Source organism: Adiantum capillus-veneris, chromosome 25 (assembly GCF_014529385.1).
Source record: "Adiantum capillus-veneris isolate H3 chromosome 25, ASM1452938v2, whole genome shotgun sequence".
Lineage (NCBI taxonomy): Eukaryota > Viridiplantae > Streptophyta > Polypodiopsida > Polypodiales > Pteridaceae > Adiantum > Adiantum capillus-veneris.
In genome coordinates, this window is record NC_140955.1 from 9,352,000 (window position 1) to 9,375,156 (window position 23,157).

At 44.3% G+C, this 23,157-nt stretch overlaps 1 protein-coding gene across 1 annotated transcript in view; it reads right to left on the reverse strand.

Moving 5' to 3' along the window:
- Nucleotides 1–472: 472 nt before the first annotated feature.
- LOC147424395 (uncharacterized) overlaps nucleotides 473–23,157 on the reverse strand; it is a 44,247-nt gene continuing 21,562 nt past the window's right edge. The window contains exons 2-4 of the mRNA XM_086500813.1: nucleotides 11,409–11,469; nucleotides 11,172–11,304; nucleotides 473–3,150 (exon numbers count right to left, since the gene is read on the reverse strand). Coding sequence (XP_086356939.1) covers nucleotides 1,583–3,150; nucleotides 11,172–11,304; nucleotides 11,409–11,469 — 1,762 coding nt within the window. The 3' untranslated portion in view covers nucleotides 473–1,582. The remainder of the gene's footprint in view (nucleotides 3,151–11,171; nucleotides 11,305–11,408; nucleotides 11,470–23,157) is intronic.

Consider the following 23,157-nt stretch of genomic DNA (forward strand, 5'->3'; position numbering starts at 1 on the left):
TAGCCACTTAGCAACTCTTTTATGTTCACTGAGTATTTCTTAAAGAGGAAACACATGTACCTTTGTTTATTTACTTTTAGTGTTCCTAGGGCATGTGAGGGAGAATTTTACACTTCAAAACCAATTCTTGAGCTACGCCAAGTGGCACATATTGAAAGAATGAGAGGGATTCACTGTGTGGGCAGAGAGAGAGAGAGAGAGAGAGAGAGAGAGAGAGAGAGAGAGAGAGAGAGAGAACCGAAGCTAAGATACAAAGGAGAGAATCAAGGACATAGACAGAAAGACAGAGACTTTTAAAGACTTAAAAATAACAAAGGTAGCCTGGCAAGAAATAGAAAGAGAGAGAAACATCAAAGAAAATGTTGATAAATGCTCATTCACCTGGAGTCTATCAAGGCATCATGAAGCAGTTGTAGTGCATCCCATCTTCCAAACCACTTCTTGATGTCTTGCATCCATCTTGAACTTCATATTTTTCTTTTGTGTGTGTGTGTGTGTGTGTGTGTGTGAGAGAGAGAGAGAGAGAGAGAGAGAGAGAGAGAGAGAGAGGCTAATTTTTGTGAGTTCTTATTTTCTAATAATAGAAGTGCAAGCAATGTTCAATCAGCTTTCGTGTAAAAATAATGTTGTAGTAGGTCCAAACCCCTTCATAGAAAACCTTCCGAAACATCTAAAGTGAAAAATTGAAGGGTAAGATTGTAACAACCCACTACATAAGTGTTAGCAGTCAGGCTTATGGAAATGTATCAAAACAAAATCATTTTATCATTTTGACATCTAATTTAGATCTCTACATTTCTAATAAAATAGGCATTGTCTTTAAGCATTTACAGATGCATGCACTTTAGGAATAATGCTAGCCACTGAACTTTGGATACTTTATCTTTCCCAATTGTCACCAAACAAATGTGTTAAACATCTAGCTTTAGAAGGATTTGACAAAAAACGACTAATGGAATTTTTCTCTTTTTTAAAAAAATAAAAAAATAAAAAAAAACTTCTTCAAATGATGATTATATTTTTCTAATCATAATCTAGTGGCCAAGTACCTCTTATTTAGGAGGGTTTGGGGTATTGTTCCCACTAAAAGAACTAAATAGACAAATAACAAAGAAAGTGTTGTTTCAGATACTTTCATTCTTTGTTTGATTTTTGGGACAAATTTCTTGCCAGTCTCTAAATAAAATACGTGTTTTTTGAAGTCACTAAAAGGAATTACCATAAGAAAATGGTTCATTGATCATTATACATAATTTCTTTTGTGCAACTAATCAAGAGGTTGCTCTTCCTTTTCATTAAATGCAGGGGCTATATTTAGGATGGGTGGTTCACCTGACTCTCGATTAGAGACGAGGGCCCAAGGGAGCCGCTCACACACACACGTGGGGGCGGAAAGGGGAAGGTTGGGGGGGGGGGATTGGTTGCTCCTTTGGATTCTTGCTTTGTCATATTGAGATATGCAAAGCATTACAGGCCAAAACAGCATTAAAAGAAAAAGTGCTGCAAAAATGACTTCATGCTGAAACACGCATTTGAGCTCCGGGCAAGTGTGCTTTTTCTTGCTTGGCATCCGCTCAACAAATCAAGGTAGCAAAGGAAGCCTATATCCGAGTGGTCTGTACAATCTACTATCAGGCCATGTATCCTCAACAACAAACCCTCTACTGACTTCAGTCCATCTGCCACATTCTTTTGGAGACCCATCACATTGCCAGCACACGGCTTGATCAATTTCACAATGGGTAGCATTCAGAGGCTCCCACACCACCTCTGCTACCATAAACCGTCGTTTTCTTGAAATGTTGGTTCTTTCAGCTTCTTCTGCAACTTTTTCTGCTACAATGAAGAACTCGTCCGAACTAAGCACCCGTTGGTTACGTATCTCATCCTCTCCGTCTATCACCACTGGAGAAAGCCATTCCAACTTTGGCACTATGTACCATTTACTGTGTTCGTGAACAGGCAGCCTCACAAAATTGGTGAAGTTACATGCACGAGTCCACCACCCCATCCAATGCTTGGGACTCACTCTAGCTGCATATCTAAGGTCACAATCCCTATTTACAGCTTTGCTGTTCAATACCTGTTGCCCCACCGCCACTTCTGGATACAATTGGCGCCAAAGTTCATATTCATAAAACAGATAGCCTTTCAGAAAAGCTCGAGGAAATATTCTTAACGCCTCACCATGCTGTCTTTCAATGGCTTTATCAGTGCATCTACCTGTAGTACCAAGACTTTCATCCAAATCAGCATTGCAACGATTAGCTGAAAATGAGCTGATTGCTTCTGCATCTGATCTTAAGCCAAAGCATTTGTACAGCAAAGATGCCGCATGTACATTCTGCGACAAAGCTAGTTGATTGATTAGCCGAGTCTTTCGATTGTACAGTGTTTCTCCCACGTGCGGGCCAAGAAAGCAGTCTAAAAACATATTTGCATGCCATCTGCTCTTGTATGGAAATCCCATGTCTGGTTGACACCCCACCTCTTCGCACTCTTGGTTTAAGCTATGCCAAGCACCATTGTTGGGGGTCTCAAACCCAAAAATCTCCCAAGGTCCAGAGTACAACAGGAACTTCACGGAAGCTTCCCAATGATTCACTTTTACTTCCTGGTGAGCCTGATACGACCTCTCTCTCTCTGTCCCAGGCTGAAAGGAGATCTCATCATGGTCAATTGCATCTTCAAATAAGAAATCAAATTCTCCAATGGTAACAGTCACTCCTTTTCCCTGTCTGAGACGCTGCATCTTTCGTAACAATTTCCTCTTTCTCTTGCCAATCTTTTCATGTTTTCCTTGTCTTTGCTCATTGATGGTCAGTGTGTCACTCAGGAAAATCTCAAGTTTCTCTGGCTCACAAGCACGCTGTGCCATGAGCTCTTGGGGATCCATGATATCCTCCATTGGATCCACCAGACTCTGCACTGATGTTTCAGAAATCCCCATCTCTGCGGTCTTCGTACTGTTTGATTCAATAAGAACATGACCCTTCTCCACTTTTATGGAAACAGCTAAATGCTTTTCTTTGCCAAATGACCCCAGCTCACCTGTTCGGCTTGTGACTTGCATAAAAGTCATCAGATTTCGGGCCTGTGAAAAGGGAGAAAACAGCAGGACATACTCTACACAGAAAGCGAAATGCTCCCCTGCAAGAAGGCCACAGAAAGTTCAATGAGATGATACAATTGAGGATAGAGGACATTCTGATAAAAAGCCCTTTTGTACTTGCATTTAAAACAAGGTTAGTCCTGTGAGAGTGACACAAGGCAGAAGTAACAGAGGTTGGGTTTTTTTTTTTTTTTTGGTTTGGGGGGGGGGGGGGGTGAGTCAGAATCCTGTGACATCAAGTTGGCCCATGTTGAGCGTTCCCTGTCACACCAGACCCTCCACGCTGCAGCTAATCCTATCGTTTCTACCCCCAACTCACACCTTTCAGCCCCGCTCGGGCCCCTTCCAGCCCAGCTTGGCTGCTTGTGCACAACAGCCTGCTGTAGCATTTCACTGCAGCCTTCGCCCACTGCCCATTACCCTCAGCCTGCATCATCAACCTCATCCCACTAGCCTGTTGGGTCTAAAGGTCCTTTGGCCACCTCTCTTGTATATTTTTTATACCCTCTTATTCTTTGGGTGTGAACCACCCCTAGGGTCACTTCAGTGACCCTCATACTTGTACCCTCATATAATAAAACATAACATTGAAAAACGTGTGAACATTATCACACGACCAATATCTGCGTCAACTTCTCTCTCTCACGCTCTCTGTCGTCTGCAACTTTGATTGGCATCGCCTGCACCACCCTTCAAACAAGTATTAGAGCAAGGTTCAAGCCTCCGCCTACGCATAGCAGGTGTTTTCCCCCTCTCTCTCTCTCTCTCAGGAGATGGGAGTACCCACAGAGCTCATTTGGGGGATCATGGCATTGTACAGATCAGTAGTTGGGCATGTACGCACCCCTGAGGGACTATCTACACCGGTTCACTCCACTATTGGGGTGAAGCAGGGTTGCCCGCTCTCTCCTACTCTATTCGGTATGTATGTAGATGAGGTTTCTGACTACATTGAGAGCTATGGTGATAGAGGTACACAGCTGGCAAGGACATGGATCCCACTTTTGTTATATGCTGATGATATTGTGTTGATCTCCGAATCTCCGGAGGAGATGCAACATCACTTGGATGCTTTGCATAGGTTTGCCCGTGAAAGTGGTTTGTCTGTCAACCTTGGTAAAACCAAGGTTATGGTGTTTAATACCACCCCACGGTGGATCAGGAGGTCAGCACCTACATTCACATATGGCCAGGAGACTGGAGTACACAGATGCTTACACTTACCTTGGAGTGGTTTTTAGCGGACCGGCATTCTCACTTAGGAGAGCAGCAGAGACCAGATTGACTAGAGCCCGTGCAGCATTGGGTAGATTGGAGAGGATGTGTTCACAGGTTCAGTTTCAGGAGCCTAGGACGAAGCTCTGGCTCTTTGACACCTTGGTGGCTTTTGCATTGCTCTATGGAGCTGAGATATGGGGACCTTCATTGGATCATCACGGGGGGTCGGGTCACACTGATGGATGGGGGAGCATGGAGAAACCTCTGATCTCTATGATCTCGCGGCTCATTAGAGCCAAGGCATCAGTACCACATGCCATTATCCGAGCAGAGCTAGCGGCCCCCCCATTAGTGGTTGAGGCGCTCATCAGATCAGTCTCCTTCATACACCGCATGTGGGAACTTCGTAGAGACAGATATGCTCGCATTGCACTTGAGTCCTCTCGACAATTAGCCATGCAAGGAGATACAGCATGTTGGTATGGGGAGATGACATCATGGTTTCAGGCGCATGGGTTCAGCATAGACAGGTTGCCACCCTTCCAGTACTCATTGGATGCACCATCTCTCACTCTTACACAGTCCGAGATCACCAGGCTCATCCGTCAAGACCTGACCCAGCTAGACACCAGGAGGACATGGATACAGCCGGCGCAGGAGCTGGGCACGAAGATGGCTTTCTACAGAGAGCATCTTCTCTAGCCTACGGAGGATGGTTTTGTGACGAGACCCAGATACATGGACACCCACTTGTCTCATGGGATAAGATGTGCTATTGGCCAATTACGCACATCTTCTCACCAGCTGCGGATTGAGACTGGGAGATACAGCGGAGTACCAGCAGAGGCTAGGACTTGCCCCTTGTGTGACATGGAGCCTGAGACAGAGTTGCACTACACATGCCGCTTCCCTGTCTACTACGAGATACGAGGCCGCTTCCATTGCTTGTTCAGAGAGGGTTTTGGACCACTCTCCAGAGTCATGGGATATGAGGATCAGAGATGCTTGGGTTTGTTCTTGCTTGAGCTGCGCAAACACAGAGATAGCCTAATGAGTGGAGAGGCTAGCCAATCTCACAGACGGATCACAGATTTCTTTAGAGCAGACACTGGACAGCCGCAGGAGCTACTACCACAGCAGAGCTCACTTTCGTCTCACACTAGAGGCACACTGATCGACCGAGCGAGTGAGCTGGGGAAATCCAGGCGCCCACGACTGCGGAGGACTACACAGCATCGACGGAGGCTTCATCAGAAGATTCGAAGCACTCTGGCCAGGCATGCACGACGCCCGGTCAGACTACTGACCATGGAGGAGATTGATGAGATCCGCCAACGCCCGATGCTAGATCTCCTGTGATTTAGCTATCCCGGCAAGCTGCCCCTTTTTCTTAGTTCACATCGACCAGTCTAGGATCCCATAGTATTTTTTGTTTTGTTTTGTTATGTTGTTAGTTAGTTTGTTACTCTGACTTTGTATCAGATCCACCACCATTGTAACTTTCTGGTCTCATAGGTCACTTTGGCCTTTTGAAGACGTTAATATAACATTTCATTTCATTTCATTGCTTCGACCTCAGCCCACAGCGTTCTCTCTCTCTCTCTCTCTCTCTCTCTCTCTCTCTCTCTCTCTCATTTCAGCCCAGAGCCTTCTCTCTCTCCTCTCACTACAGCCCATAGCTTCTCTATGAAGTTTGAGGCTGTGAGCGTCTCGCTCTTGCGATACAGTAGGGATTAGCAGGCCAAGTTGATTACAGGAGAAAGGGGGAATTCACAGGAGGCTGAAATTTCAGCATTTTTACAGCATATTAAAGCATTACAGACTGAAATTTCACTTACAGGTTGAGAAAATTTGGGATTTTGCCCAATTTGCAAAAATTTCAAAAATTAAACCGTCAAAATTTGGGGCTTTTGCTGAAATTTCTATAATTTGCAGACATTGATGAATGTATTGCGATATGTGGACAGTTTGAGTAGAGAATTTGAGTTCCATTCTTGAGTTTTTCAAGAAGTTATGGAAAAAGCAGGTTTTATATGCATCAGGAAATTTATGTGGCACACATTTATGTATTTTACATGCGGAATACTCACCATTGAGTTAATGTATTGCTGAAAATACATTTTGCAGCAGCTTTTAATCCATTTGCAGATTTGAGGTTGTTGCATATGCACTTTGGTTCTACTGCTGAAGTGGGAGTATTCATGCGAGGATTGTATGCCCTATTTGTATGCCAAAATTTCAGCCATTATTGCTGAAATTTACCCTTCTTTATTGTTGTACACTTGCGATAAAGGGCCGGTAAAGCAGTGTTGTTACTTCTTGCTCTTCTACACTGAGGATTGAGCCCATAAGAGGCTGAAATCTCAGTTTGCAGCCTGCTGTCATAAAATTACAGCAATGAAATTTTGGTTCTTTTTGCACCGAAATGGCCTCTAATGCATCTACGACTGGTGAGTCAAAGTCTCTCCTTGAAATCAAGAGGTTTGACGGCTCTGGCTTTGATTTGTGGAAGGATAGAATGTATGGAATCTTATTTCTGAAAGACTGTGATGATGCACTTTTGAAAGTGAAACCTACAGCTTTGTCAGATGATGATTGGGCTAGGCTTAATAAGAAATCTATTGCTTACATCAAGATGGTTGTGTCTGATAAGGTGCTCACAGACATTGCTTATGCTATCTGGAAGAAATTGACAGATACATATGAGAATAAAATTGTGAATCAGTAAAGAAATTTACATGAAGGCGCACAATACTTTGTGTCTTTCATTGATGATCACAGTAGAAAGACATGGGTGTATGTACTAAAGAGTAAAAATGATGTGCTTGACTCATTCAAGAAATTTCATGCATTTGTGACCACACAAAGGACTTGAGTTAAAAGCTATCAGGACGAATAATGAGGGAGAGTATGTATCACATGAGTTTAACAGCTTTTGTGAGATGCATGGCATTAAGCGGGAATTGACAAACCCTTATAATCCATCATCTAATGGTGTGAATGAAAGATATGATCACACAATTTGTGAGAGAGTGAGATGCATGTTATCCACACCTAATCTCCCTCAAGAGTTTTGGGGAGAGGCTCTTAAAATTACAGTTCATGTGCACAATCGCTCTCCGAATCGTGTGTTAGATAATGGCATCCCTGAAGAGGTTTGGTCTAGCAAACCGGCTTCATATGACCATTTACGAGTCTTTGGTTGCGATGCATTTGTGCATGTACCTGTTGATAAGAGGACCAAACTTGACATAAAATCTATCAAGAGCATCTTCATGGATATGGAGATGAGGGAGAGATGGATTACCGAGTTTGGATACCTCACTACAGGAAGATAATACGCAGCCGAGATGTAGTTTTCAACGAGGTTAAGTTGTTGAAAAATGCTACACATGTAGACATTGACAAGAAGAAGGTCAAGTTTCAGCATAATTAGTCAACCATAAAGCCACCTTTGGCTGAAAATTTGATCCCTTTTAATGCTGAAAATGAGCAGCAACCCATTGTGCAGCAGCCAGAAGAGAATGGACAACAAATAGATGCACAAAATGGGATTATACCACATGACCAACATGCTAAAAATGAATTACAGCAGCGAGGTAATGCTAAAAATCACCCGCCAATTGATGGTGTGCACATTCCGGATGATGTAGACCCATTGCCAGTCAATGCAGATCATTGGGTGAGAAGGTCTACATGTGTTAGAAGGCAACCAGAGAGGTTCCAGCCATCTATGGATTGCATTTTGTTGACTGATGAGGGGGAGCCTCTTACATTCAAAGAGGCCAAGTCTTATGAAGACAAAAGTAAGGGGGAGCTTACTATGAAATCTGAGATGGAATCACTGTATGCAAATAATACATGGGAGCTTATGTCTTTGCCCAAAGATAGGAAAACTATTCCTAACAAGTGGGTTTATAAGGTCAAATGTGTAGATGACAAACCCAAGTACAAAGCGCGTTTGGTTGCTAAGGGTTATGCACAGAAGGAAGGCGTAGACTTCCAAGAGATCTTTTCACCTGTGGTGAAGATGACTACGCTCCATGTTTTGTTTGCTTTATGTGCTATCTTGGATTTGGAGTTGGATCAAATGGATGTAGTCACTGCTTTCCTACATGGTGACTTGGATGAGGAGCTGTACATGCAACAGCCTGAGGGCTTTGTCATTCCAGAGAAAGAGCATTTGGTATGCAAACTGAAACACAGCTTGTATGAGTTGAAACAAGCCCCTAGACAATGGTACAAGAAGTTTGATACTTTTATGCTTAACCATGGGTTCAAACGCACTCATGCAGATCACTGCCTTTACACCAAAAAGGCTCTTGATGGTAGTCTTATTGTGCTAGTTCTATATGTGGATGATATGCTGATTGCAGGCAAGCACAAGGAAATTTGAATGCTTTGAAAAAGGAGCTGAATTCAGCTTTCTCAATGAAAGATTTGGGTGCAGTTGAACATATTTTGGGTATGCGCATTGCAAGGGATAGAAAGAAGCGTCTTTTATTCCTTTCTCAAGAGTCAAGACAAGTACATCAAGAAAGTGCTTGAGAGATTTGATATGGCTGATGCTAAGCCTCTTTGCGTGCCTTTACCACCACACACAATGCTTAGCAAGCATGATTGCCCAAAAGATGATGCAACTGCCCATGCTATGAAAGGTATTCCTTATGCATCAACCTAAGGTTCTTTGATGTATGCCATGGTTGCTACACGACCGGATATTGCTTATCCAGTGGGAGTTGTTAGCAGGTTTATGTCTAATCCTGGCAAACCACATTGGGAGGCAGTGAAGAGCATTTTCAGGTACTTGAAAGGTACCCAACATACATGCATATGCTGTGGAAAGGGTACATTGTCAGTGCGGGGATTCTGTGATTCAGACACGGCAAGAGATCTTGAGACTCGGAAATCTACCAGTGGTTATGTCTTCACATTGGCTGGTGGAGCTATTTCTTAGTGTTCAAGATTGCAAAAGATTGTTGCACTGAGCACTACAGAGGCTGAATATATTTCACTCACAGAAGCTTTAAAAGAAGCCATTTGGCTTGGCCATCTCGTGAGGACTTTTGGTCTTCCAGCACATGCTCCAGTGCTTGGTTGTGATAGTCAAAGTGCTATATGCCTGGCTAAGAATGCCATGTTCCATGCTCGTACCAGACACATAGATGTCCAGTACCATTTTATACGACAGGTATTGGATGATGGCCTTGTCACACTGACAAAGGTCAAAACACAGGATACCCTGCAGATGTTCTCACTAAGTGTCTTGCTAAGACACAACATAAGCATTGCTTGCACTTAGTGGGAGTTACTTAAAGGTACCACATCGGGCCTTTAAGTGGGGAGTTGTTGGGTCTAAAGGCCCTCTGGCCACCTCTCTTGTATATTTTTTTAACCCTCTTATTCTTTGGGTGTGAACCACCATACTTGTACCCTCATATAATAAAACATAACATTGAAAAGCGTGTGAACATTATCACACGACCAATATCTACGTCGACTTCTCTCTCTCACGCACTATGTCGTATGCAACTTCGATTGGCATCGCCTTCACAGCCTACTGTCATCCAGCCGGCACACCCACTTTCATTCAGCCCATATCACACAGTTATCCAGCCGCTTTCATCTTTTCCTTATCCAGCCCTCACATTTGCCTTAGTCTACATTCATACATCCTGAAGCGTGCCATAGCTTATCCCCTGCAGCCTTATCTACCCTTACACATTGCAAATTTACACAACAGTCACAGCTCAGTTTGGATTTCTTGCTGCTCAGGAAAGTTTATAGGGATTGTTGTATCTGTGTTACCATCTGTTCGACAACTATGCTGCTTTGCTTAGATCCCGAGATCATGAGATCCTTTGACCCATAAAATAAACAGATCAAACTTGATGCTGATATAAGGGCGAGTCCGTCCCTCTTGTAAATGCTTGTACCGTTTCCAAAGTAATGTAAAAAAATCGTCCCGCTTACTTGAGGGTATTATTGGTGTGGGTTAACGCTGGTGGTAATGTCTCAAAGGCCAATTTGGTTCCATTATCTGGTAAGCCGCTTTACTAGCGGGAAATTCCACTGGGTGGCCAGCACCAGCTCCTGAGTCACATTTGGTATACTCCTATCTTGGAGGAGAGTCTCTCTTCCTTGTGGACTCTGAAGGCGTGTCCACCGGAGTCAGACTCTCAGCGAATACCCTCAGCTCTATTCACAGTCCAGTGGTCACACATTGGAGGGATGTTAATAACTTAATTGGTACGCAAGGTGGTGGAAGAAAGGTTGTCGACTAGCCAGCTTTTGACCACATCAGGGCTACCTAGCTTCACATGCCCGTTCCTAGGATTTTGATAAGTCTCCTCATGGGAGAGAGGTTGCAACAGAGTTCAATTCAAGACATCAGACCAAGCTAGTTCAACTCTACCACGAAATCCCCTTGACTTTGGTATTTGTACTGATTGAGACAAGGGATGGATCTAGCTAGTCTAGGCGAGGGTCTAGCTTTCACCGTTATATTCCCTTGTTTACGGGGACTCTTCGCATCAGCACAATCGCTGCACCTATAGAGCCATTAGGGTGCCCATTGTGGCATCAGCTGCACCCATTTGTGATGTTGGGCACTCCCTGTAGCCCTCAGCCAGGCCACTCAAGGTGACTCTCTTTGATGCCCACGCCCGGCAGACCACACCTAGGCTTGCCACAGGCATTGTAAATCAGAGATATCTAGTTTTATGTTTCTAAGCAAAGTCCCTTAAACCTGAATTGAAATGCCAACTTGATTCAGACTTCAAAATAAACTCAGCCATAAAAATTCACACATACCTAGCCTTCAATTCTTTCTCACACATACCTAGCCTTCCATTATTGCTTTTTACTTCAAACCACTGCTTCACTTGATCTACGTCAAGACTAGCAAGCCAGTTTATAGAGTCTGACCAAGTCTTGATACCCCCACCAAGCACATCCGGATCAACTGTTGGAAGCTGTATAGAAATCACTCAATGATAAACTGAAATAAGAGGAAACTAAAGAACGGCATGCATGTGCAAACGTGTACCCCCAGAACGTGCACTTAATTTGAAAATACCTCCTCGGAGTCCTCTAAGATAGGAGGGCTTGAAATTACAAAGCCTATATCTCTTATGATCCTGCACAATGCATAACAAGGATTAGATAGTAATGTTTCTCAACTATCTGCTTTGAATAGTAAACAACAACAAAGAAAAACACCTCAGCATCTATAGGATATGCATAAGGACATGTGAAAAGCAAACGACTGGTGATGAATAATTCAAATTGACAACCACTTGCTAGGAGGAGGAGAATCACGCGACAAGGCCAAGAAGAAGAAGCTGAACTCAGCATCTATAGGTATCTTGTAGACGAAGATCATTGATGGTGTTTCTCCACTTGCATCTCTTCACATTGCCCTTAGTTTCGAAGGAAGGATGAACTTAAAAAGCTCCTGGTTTAGCACGTACAAGACATGAGCATTGAATGTAGCTAACGTAGGTCACTACTTCCTTCATGTCAGGCCAAAAGATCCTTGCAGAATAGGCATGCTGAGAGGTACCACTATTTACAACCCACTAATCGGCAGAGGGTCTGTCACAAACTGGTGGCGTGGCTGCTGGCTGCTGCCCACGAGACCCACACACACCCCGGAATTGTTGACGTGGCTGGCTGTGTGTCACAAGACGGGCACCACGTGCCAATAGAAAAGAACAGACTGAACAGACTTTTAGCACTTCAATAACATCTGTACTGAAAGAGAGAGACGACACGTGACACGGAGTGGCGAAATTCCACCCCAGAGAGTATTGGCCCCAAACCTTGGCCCTTTCGGTTTTTCTTTATATTGCATCAACAAAGTACAAGCCTGTACTCCAGACTTTGCACCTTCGCCAGGAACCATGCCAGAGAATGAGCCCTAACCTCATATTTAAAGGCCCTTGGCCTAAAAAGCAATAACACTGAAAAGGACCGGGAGTGAAGCCAGACACCTCGAGAGGAGATGTCGGACTAACCTCTAGGCGGGCTCTCTCTACAAGAGAGGCACTAATCAAATCATGCATACTACCTAGATCAAACAATATGACAAAACGCTGACCCTTTACATGACCATAACACTTCATGGGAGACTCATCAATGTGTGTGTCAGAGACATGAGAAGATTCAGTTTGGTTCATTAAAGTGCTTGTGGATGCTGTGGGTGCCTTAGATTCTTTAGGTGGGGCTGTCTTAGGACAAGCCTTCTTAATGTGACCCTTGACATGACATTGATAACATCTACCTTCCTTAGCATAAATTACTTGTTCTTTAGCCGTTATGTATCCTCCTACAATTCCTTGAGCAGCTTTTTCATCTGGGGTTAGCTTAGGGTTTGCAGGTGCTTTAGCTTTACCCTTAGATTCATTTTGAGAGTTCTTTTCCGAAGTATTAGAGGAGGATTGGCTAGAAGAGTTACCATTCTTACCGTTCTGAGAGGTACTTTGAGACGACTTGTTCTCCTTAGGCTTTCCCTTATTGTGCTTAATCTCCTGTGCGAGAGCATTCGCTACCGCCTTGTTGAGATCGATTGGATCAAGTACCTCAACATTTACTCGTCCAATCCATAAAGGAAGGCCTCTTTGCACTCCGCATCAGATTTGCGTAATTGAGCGCCGAGCTGCAAAACACGATTAGAGAAAGGCATAACTGGCATACCATTTTGCTTGAGACCGCGTCAATCATCCTTCAATCGTGCGAGATACTGGGGTGGCATAAACCGCACCTTGAGCTTGTCTTAGAAGTCGGCCCAATTGAAAGAAAGGGGCACACCCTCCTCGGCTTCCTCTCGGTGCGCGGTCAACTGTGCCTCTTACCATGCGTGGTACAAATTAATGGCATCACCGGCAAGGTACTTAGCTGCCGTCAAAACCTTGCTATTTCCTGTCTTCTAAGTTGCCGCAAAATAAGCATTAAATTGATGCAACCAAGAATGAATAACTATAGCATCCATCTTACCATCATACTTACTGAAAGTCAACTTCTCAGTAACGGGGTTGTTGGAGTCCGAATCTCGGCTTGCGCTACTTGATGAACCTCCAACATCTTTGGCCGGCTCGGGTTTTGAGGTGAGAACCTGTCGGACCAACTCTTGCATGCGTAGGTCTCTCTGCACCTCACGCTTTGCCTCCAAGGTCATTCGTCTTTCTTCAGCCGCCAAGCGCGCTTCATCGCGCTCACGCTCCAAAGCTGCCTTTCTTTCTGCTTTTCTTTCTTTTCGTTCCTTGTCCGCCACGTGCGCTTGTTCACGCTTACGAATCATCCGTTCCTCTGAGGATGCTTGTCTTTCTTGGCGCTTACGCTCCAAGGTAACGTGTTCTGCTTCTTGTTGCGCCATCGCCACGCGATTCGCTTCTTGTTGTTGTGCCATCATGTCCATCATCGACTTGACCAAAGCCTCCATAGGATTAGGTACAATCCGTGGCGTAGATGGGGAAGGAGGAGGGTCAGAAAAACCTCCTTGGTGGAGAGATTCTTCTTCGCTACTTTCATGCCCATCACCTTCATGCATAGTATCCATTCCGCTTCGGGTGATGACCATACAAGTCGTGGTTTCTTAAGTTCAGTAGAAACTTGGGTTCTAGTTCTTGAGGTTCTTCTTTAGCTTGCAATCTGTGTTAGAGAAGGATCTTCTCTTCACCCAGTTCTGCTCTTTTCCGCGGGTGCACCCCTTGGCGGCCTTGTGCTCACACCAAGGTTGCTTTTTCCTGCCTCACGTCGATTAGCTGACCGCTAACTGCAAGGTCCGCTCTCAATGAGTAAAAAGAGGCACAAGGGGAGGCTGGACAAGCCCTTCTTTGTTGCGTTTCCTGTTACTCTTCAAAAACACGATTAGAAATCGACACGTCCAAGAGGTCTTGGGTTAAGTGCGACCTCAACAAGCAAAAACAAATTATGTGGTTCTTGTGGTTCTTTCCTTGAGTGAAACAGAACACTGCCAAAGCTCTGATACCAATGTAAGGTGCAGCAGAAGTGAATGTTGAACTTTGCTCAAGATGAGTGCTCCGAACTGTGCTCAAGGTTCCTTTTACTTAGGGAAGGGAGAGCCTTCTGTCCTTTAACGAGAGAGTGCAAGTGATTACAAACAAAGTGGATAAATACTGTGGATGAAGGTGCTGAGATTGAGAGAGAGAGAGAGAAGAATACGACACAAGACAAGTTGTCAAACCCTCCTCCGAAGGCCCTTCTCTCGATGGCGAGAGAAGTCTATGCTATTGATTGCACAATCTGGTACAAGATGTTGATGCAAACTTTGAGAGACTATGATGCAATGTGTGGAGACGACGGTGACGACAACCGGGAATGCTATCTGTTGTTGTATATGCTGATCCGAAGGCTTCAAACGCTGACCTGCTGTGCTGTAAAAACGCTAAAGCACTGTCTTTAGAAACGCTAGCAGGTTGAAAAACGTTGGTTTGCCTTCAGAAAACACTGATTTCTGCTGTCCAAAAACGCTGCCTGCTGGTTATGAAAACACTGAAGTGTTGTTCTTGGAAAACATTGTAGCAACAAGCTGAAATCGCTGTAGTGCTTGGCTGAAAACACCAGGGAATCAGTGCTGAAAACGCCAAGGAATCAGTGCTGGAATGCTGGCTTTGCTGCTGGAAAAACGCCAGGGCTCTTTGGGGTTGGTCTTGCTTGAGAGAGAGAGAGAGAGAGAGAGAGAGAAATGAAATGAAATGTTATTAACGTCTTCAAAAGGCCAAAGTGACCTATGAGACCTAAAAGTTGAGAGAGAGAGAGAGAGAGAGAGAGAGAGAGAGATGCATGCTGCAAGGTTTCTTGCCTGTGCATTCCTGCTCTTCTGCCAAATACGCCTAGCACTAGATTTTCTTTTATACTGCCTTGCTCATTTGCCCCACTCAGTTCCCAACAAAAGTCACTTAAAAAATAATAAGTGAAAAATGCCTAAAATAGGGAAAATAGGTTTTGTGCACTGGAAATTGCTCCTGATGGATTCTGATGGTAATGCTGATGATCATGTTGTGTGCAACCATAGGATATGCATCTATTCTAAGTGCCTGGGCATGCACAGTCTGCGAACAGACTCACAAAAGTGCCAGAACACTTCCTAAGCTACTGACTGGATTGAACTGAACCCTTGTCATGAAGTAGCTTGTCCACATGCGCATAGGGTTAGATGTGCACGTGAAACGCTAAGTGCACAATCCGCTCTCAATGAGTGAAAAGAGGGGAACAAGGGGAGGTTGGACAAGCTCTTCTTTCTTGGGTTACGCATCACTCTTCAAAAACACGACTAGGAATCGACACGCCTAAGTGGACTTGGGTTACGTGCGAAAGCAACAAGCGAAAAAAAGTTCTAGTGGTTCTTTCCTTGAGTGATAAAGAACACTGCCAAAAGCTCTGATACGAATGTAAGGTGCATCGGAAGTGAATGTTGATATTGCTCAAGATGAGTGCTCCGAACTATGCTCAAGTGTTCCTTTTACTTATGGAAGGGAGAGCCTTCCGTTCCTTTACAGAGAGAATGCAATGATAACAAACAAAGTGAATGCTACTATGAATGAAGGTACTGAGACTGAGAGAAAGAGAGAGAGAAGAATACGACACCAGACGTTTCTCAAACCCTCCTCCAAGGGCCCCCCTCTCTATGGCGAGAGTCTATGCTATAGATTGCACAAATCTGGCACAATGGTCTAGATGCAATGGACTTGCTGACAATGTCGACGACAATGACGACGAGGATGGTTGAAAACTGAAAACGCTAGGGCTGAAAAGCTGAAATCTGCAAAACGTTGACCTTCTGCTGAGCACTCACACTATGTCAACGAGGATGGCAATGACGACAACTTGACGACGATGCGTTGAAAACGCAGATGCTGAAATCTGAAAACAGCGGGCTGAAACTAAATCTGCAAATGCAGAGGGCTGAAAACTGAAAATGCTTATCAATCTGCAAGTGTAGAAAACGATAGGGCTGATCTGCTGAGTTTGCAAAATGTTAGGCTGATCTGCTGATTGCAAAAATGCCAAGCTGATCTTCAAACTGGGAAAACGTCAGGCTGATCTGCTAACGCAAAAACATTGGGTCCTGTAGGCTGAAAACACTGGGTTTTCTAATTGGTCTTGCTGAGAAGATGCACTGCAAGATGCCTGAGCTCCTTCTGCTACTTCTTCTACTTCTATTGAGTGACCATTGGGTTTCTTTTATATTTCCTTAGCAATTTTCCCTACCTACTTTTCCAACAAAAGTCACTTATTAATAAATAAGTGAAAAATGTGTATTTTGGGAAAAAGGATTCTATGCTCTGTAAAATGCTCATGATGGGTACTGAATGCCATGCTGATGATTATGATGTGTGCAATCAGAGGATATGCAACTAATCTAAGTGCCTGGACATGCACGGCCTGCTCACAGGCTCACAAAGCTGCCAGAACACTTCCTAGGCTGACATGAACCCTAGATATGAGATAGCTTGTCCACATGCACTTAGGGTTAGATATGCACGTGACATTTTGCCCTTGCTGCCTTTTTCGGGTGGCCTCGGAATTGGCATCAAAGTTGGGCATTCGTGCAGAGGAGATGGATATTGCTGGTGAAGCAGGTTTGGCGTGTCCATGACATTCAGAGCCTATTACTCCCATTTTGGGGAACCTTCGTCTGCACATTCAGAGTTATGTGCATGCCGAAGAGTTTCATATTATGTCACTTGAGGGCTATGATGTGTTATTGGGTATCCCATGGTGCATACTGTGGTGGATACTTACAACAAGAAAAATTACACTTGTACATAGAGGAAAGACTCATGCCCTTGATGTAAAGCTTAAAGGCGAGTCTCTTCCAATTGTTTCTGCTTCTGCTATTTCATCTATAATAAAGAATCATCTTTCTGCGTACTTGATCTTTGCAAAGAAGTAATGAAGTTGTATCTGATTTGTCTACTTTAGATACAGATAGAACAACTTTTCTGAGTGGTTTCAGTGATTGTATTTCGGACTCATTCCTAGGGGAGGTACCTCTTGAGAGACCTGAGGATCATAGTATAGATGGCCTCCCCTTGCTCGAGCGTCCGCGACGACAACGACCAAAACCAACAAGTGGCTATGGATAGTGGATCCACCATCCAGTTACGACCTAGGCATCGGCACAGTTCTCAAGGAACCCAGCACAGAGTTATCCGGAACGCGGAACGGAAACGGCGATGGGCCTCCCTGCGGAACGGGGGAACGGCAAGGGGTCCCGAATGGGAATGGCGCGGAACGGAAGGCATAAAAAACACCCAAATAATGCAATTTTTAGCGTTATGTGTTTGAATACAAGAAGTACTAGTCCTTTGACTCTAATACCCACAAAAAACACAATTTGAAGACCATTCAGCCTTATTATGACTTGATTGCAATGTGCGGCGCCGCGGTCATAGTACGTACACAACAAACACAATGCCCATACACATAACACATGCAATTACAGATTAGAGCTCTCAAATAACTGCAAGAGTAGAAGTTAAGGAATAAGACTTGAAAGTTGAGCAATAACGTTGAGCAAAATATACTTTTCGCTTAATTTTGGCTAACAAGGCTCGCCAAGGCGCTACAAAAAAACCAAAGGTGACATATACCATAATGAGACTACAAGGGGGGCAAACCACAATACCAAAAGACCAAAGGTGACAAATACCATACAGATGCTACAAAGGAGACAAGCCGCAATACAAAAAGGTATGGATAATGGAAGTCCTAAAGTCTCGACTCTCAAGACACAAGACTCAAGAGCCACTAGCCTGAGAAGCCTCCCAATTAGTAGTAGCCGGCTGTATGTCATGCACATCCTCCCATTCCTCATCATCGAGCTCTAGACCCAGCTCGACCTCGGCCATGGACAAAGTACTTGGTGTCAGTGCCTCTATATCTCCACTTGCCTGAGGAGCCTCTTGCTCCATCTCCCACTGCGTAAAAGGATCTGTCTGTTTACTTGTACTCTTGCAAAGCATTTTCAAATTTGAGCTGACAAAGACAAGATCATTTGCCTTCTCTACTTCAAGCCGATTCCTCTTCTTGGACGCAATGTGGCTAAAGGTACTCGACAATTGCTCCAAGCATAAGGTACTAACTGACTAGCTGAGAATATGGATCGCCAATCTCTGAAGCTCAGCGTCATCATAGCCATAGTCCTCCCACCATAGCACTGAACCTATCTTCCTCTGCGATCAATTTGAGCATCTGGACTACCAAATGACCCCCGCATCTCTCTGTGCTGTCTCAATTGATCTCTATCAATGTGTCGCCCATCTCTATCTAGAACCATCTTGTTTACGATCTCTGTAAATTGGTTCATGACTTCTTTATTTGTCTCTTGCCCTACACCTTGGAACTCTGGATCCACCATGTATGCATAGTTGCCACGGAGTTTCGAAACATTTCGTTTGAAACGAGTTTCAGAAGTTTCGAAATGGTTTCGTCCGAGAAAGGAACGCCAAAACAAAAGTTTCGTGCAAACTAAAGAAATGTACGTAAGTATAAGTGGTATAAGCTGAGATCTATGTTTAAAGCATTACCTTACAATTAGACATGAAAAAGAGGGAGAATAGGACTAACTTTCATCATTAGAAGCAAGACAAAAGCTACATTCATGACATTGAGGATTTCATGACCGAAACAAAGAACAAGAAGCTTCAAGGTTTACATTCATGACATTGAGGATTTCATGACCGAAACAAAGAACAAGAAGCTTCAAGGTTTACATGTAACATGAGCCTTGACTTTACCTTTGAAACGTCCAAACTCATATAGAAACGTTTCGTACCGTTTCATGAGTGAAGAAACGCGTTTCTTGGCAACACTGCATGTATGCTACCTCGTGTAATAGAGAGGCATATGAATTCCACCTCGAGCTGCAAAGCACATGGATCTCATCATATCGCTCTGCATCCGGCTCAAGCTGTGCAAGCTGCTCAATCATGCGGTCCATTGCCTCATAAACCTTACCAATGGAAGGGTCCATGTCATCCACAACCCGAAGCAAATGAACCATCAGTTTTACTGTGCGTCTAGACTCTTGAGCTCCTTCCAGAACTTAAGATCCTCTGCCTTCTCCTTGCACAGAATCCCTGCAAACAGTCTTTGCATAGGGGGAGGTGATGAACTCGTCACTCATGAAGACCTGTCGGACCGCATTTTGACATTCAGACAGCCTGCGCACAAGGAGAAAGTTGAATGCGAAGCCGGTGTCTAAATACTTTAGAAGCACTTTGTTGCCCGACCTCTTGAGGTACTCGCACCGAATGAAGTTGTGAGTGTTGATGAAATTTACAATCTTCACTGCATCGACAATGAGTGGTGCGATCCATTTTAGCTTACCGATGTCTTTTAGAAGGTTGTTCAAGCAGTCTGCCATGCAAAAGCACATTGTCACATGCAAATAGTGGCACTCTACAAGAGCTGTTGCTACCCTGTTTGATGCCTCCCCATTTGCGACAAAGGCCATCACATGTTGCTCACTGATCGTTTCTATGGCCGTTGTCCACTATGCAACGAGGACATCGACAGACTTGCCACTCTCGGTGGCATCATGAGAGTGCACAAAGTACATCTCTCCACTCGAGTATGCAACGAGGCCATGAATAGATCTCTTCCTTGTATCGCTCCACCCGTCGGCAATGAGGGAAATGCCATGTTTTACCCAAAGCTGCTGAATATTGAGTGTTGCTTGCTCCACGATCGTCTTCTCTCGATCGAGCAGAGTGTTTTGGGAGCCTCTGAAGATGGCGGCACATAGCCTTGGGACATACTCTCCTATCCGCTGCACCATAACTTTCCAATAGTCCGACCTATTTCGATCACACATAGAAGAGGTTAGTATGATTATTCATAGTTTAAACTTTAGGGATAATGAGAGAAAAGATCGATAAAGCTTACCAAGCCGCGATAAATGGGATATGGTCGTGATAGAAGAATCGGGCCACAACGGCTGTCACAAAGTGATGACGTGGCTACGGACAGCAGAAACCCTAATTTCTGCCAGAAACCCTAAAATTCCTGCAAACCCTAATTTCTGCCAAAAACCCTAATTTTCGGAAATCGCGGAGGTGGGAAAAAAATATTCTTTTTTTTTTGGAGAAATTTTGAGCGACGCAACTCTCGGCTTTTTGCTATGATTTGGGAGAAAGAGAGAGAAAAAGAGAACTTGCTTTTTATTGACTCTCATTGAGAGAGAGAGAATCTGCTTTTGCTTTCAAGGTTTTGGGGCTCTGCTTTTGGGCATCCCTTGTAATCTTTAAATTAGAGGTGAGGGCCTCACTTCTCAGAGCATCTCGACGCAGAGTCTGAGAGTGAAACCCTAACCGCTCTCTTGTACTTTGATGATTGATTAATACAAAAAGAAATACCGAAAAGGGCGCCAGTCTTTGGGGCCAATATCTCTAGGCACGGAACTCCGCCGGGCCAGTGCAAATCTATTGTGATCTGTGAATTGTTTGAAGTGGTTATTTGGTGCTGTCGTGATTGATTCTTGACTTGGAGTGTCCAAGTCTGTTACAGTGGTATCAGAGCATGGCCGATTTCTCTTCTACGGGAAATCCGATCCCCAATTTTTTTTCCGCGGCACCTATGGCTTCACGCAAGGATCAGTCGACTCCCTCTGCATCTGGAGATGCGGGCTGGGATCACAACGAAGATTCAGACAGAGAGTATGGCCCGTATAGGCCTACTCAGGCGGAGCAAAGAGAGATGAAGCGTCGTCAATTGATTGGCGATGCAACAAAAATGATGCTCAGTTTTGCGAAGGATCCGAAATTGGCAATATATGAGCGAGACTTCTTTTCAGGAAGTGCATGCACAGTGGTAGAAAACCACTACACCACCCCCGAAATATGCTTTCAAGAAACCTTCTGATCCAAAACAATATTCAGAGAAGGAACTAGAAGAGGTGGTTGATGCACGGATTGCTTAGCTTTTTGACGCACAGAAGACAGCTAAAAAGCATGGCAAAAAGCAAAAGAAAAGCACTGACTTTCCAGGTTATTTGGGTCGTCAGTCGACTTTTGACAAGGCAAAGAAACAGAAGAAGCGTGTTCGATTTGAAGGAGTACCTAGTTCTTCTTCTTCTTCTTCTTCTTCTTCTTCTTCTGATAGTTCTTCTAGCTCCTCGGATTCGAGCGAAGAAGACAGAAAAGGTAAAAAGCGAAGCAAGAAGCAACGCTTCGGAAAGGGCAAGAGAGAGTAAAAGAAGGCTAAATCTCGCCTAGAGACTGACAGTTCTACTGAGGACTCGTCTACAGACAGCTTAATTCGGATGACGGAAACTTTTATGCGAACAAGAAGAATTTTTACAAAGCCAACCAGTATGACTTTCTTGAAGATAAAAGCAAGAAAGTCCGAGAGTTTAAGGAAGGTGGCCACTCGATCAAGTTTGATACTTTCTCAGGATACTCAGATGCTTCCAAGGCTTTGTCTTTTATACAACAGTTTGACATCGCTTTCGCAGGAGGACGCTTTTCAGAGCACTCCAAGATTCGGAGAGCTACCTCTTACTTTAAGGAGAATGCTCGTACTTGTTGGTCCACTCTTCTCTTAAACAAGACTGCGCGAGTTAAATGGCTGAAATTTAAGAAGCTTTTTATTTCTTCTTGGTTGAGCAAGAATATGAACGAGACGTACGAGCTACTTGGAACCATCTTCGGATGACCAAGAAAGATACAATCAATGCTTATTGTGAAAGATTCTAGAGCTCTTTTCTACCCACCTCTTCATTCAAGAAGATCTCGTTCAGAGAAGAGATTGAGCGGTTTACCTTGGGTCTACCTACAGAGATCCGAGATCACTGCTTGGAACAGAAGTCAGCTTCTATTCAAGAGTTGATGAGTCATGCGAAGCACGGCTTTGCCATTCACTCTGGCAGTCTGACCTACCCCATAGATGAGGCCATGACACAACGAGCCGAACAGACTTCTGGGAATGAAAGTAGAAGGAAAAAGAGCAACCCAGAGAAGAAGGATGCAATACCCAAGCTTACTCCTCAGGAGAAAGCTCGCTTCATTAGAGAGGGGAAGTGCTTTGGATGCGGGGAACATGGACATATCTCCGCGAAGTGCCCTAAAAGGGCACAGAGAGAAGAGAATGATAAGAACGACGATAGGCCTGAGAGTTCGAGAGTAGCTGAGGAACGTGGCAGAAAAGGCAGATAGAAAAGCAGAACTGGTACCACATGGCGTGGGACTTGCGCCGAATCAAATGAATGAAAGTACAAACTTTGCCGCTTTTTGGGGCAAAGTGAAGGAATAGGAAGCTCTTTTGAAGGAGCCAAGGCCAACTTCTTTTCACTTGGAATTGGCGGCTCAATTTGGAATTACGCCCGACAGACTGATGCCACAGGCGGAGGTAGTTCGACTGGCACCCGGATGGGATGTTGCCATTACACCGAGCATTGGCAAACTTCATTTGCAATGATAGGGGTGTTCAGAGCACGCTAGTGACGTTCTACTCGGAATCCCTTGGTACCACCAGAACTACGCCGTGGTTTACTACCGGGCCGAGAAAGCGACTTTGACAAATGAAGGGCTCAGAGATTGTACTTGATGAACTTCAGTTTCTTTACTCATTCTTTTGGGAGAGAACTGAACGATCGATAAAGGTTGAATATGTTTTGACCTGAACAAAAGAACGCCAAGATTTTTCTCCACACTCATGCCGATTGCTTTTTAGATGGCCTGAAGATCAGACCATTGACCTGATACCTGGAAGCACATCACCGAACCGGCCACCTTACCGTGTGAGCCGAGTACAGATTGAAAAGATTATGAACCAAGTGAAAGACCTCTTGGAAAAGGGTC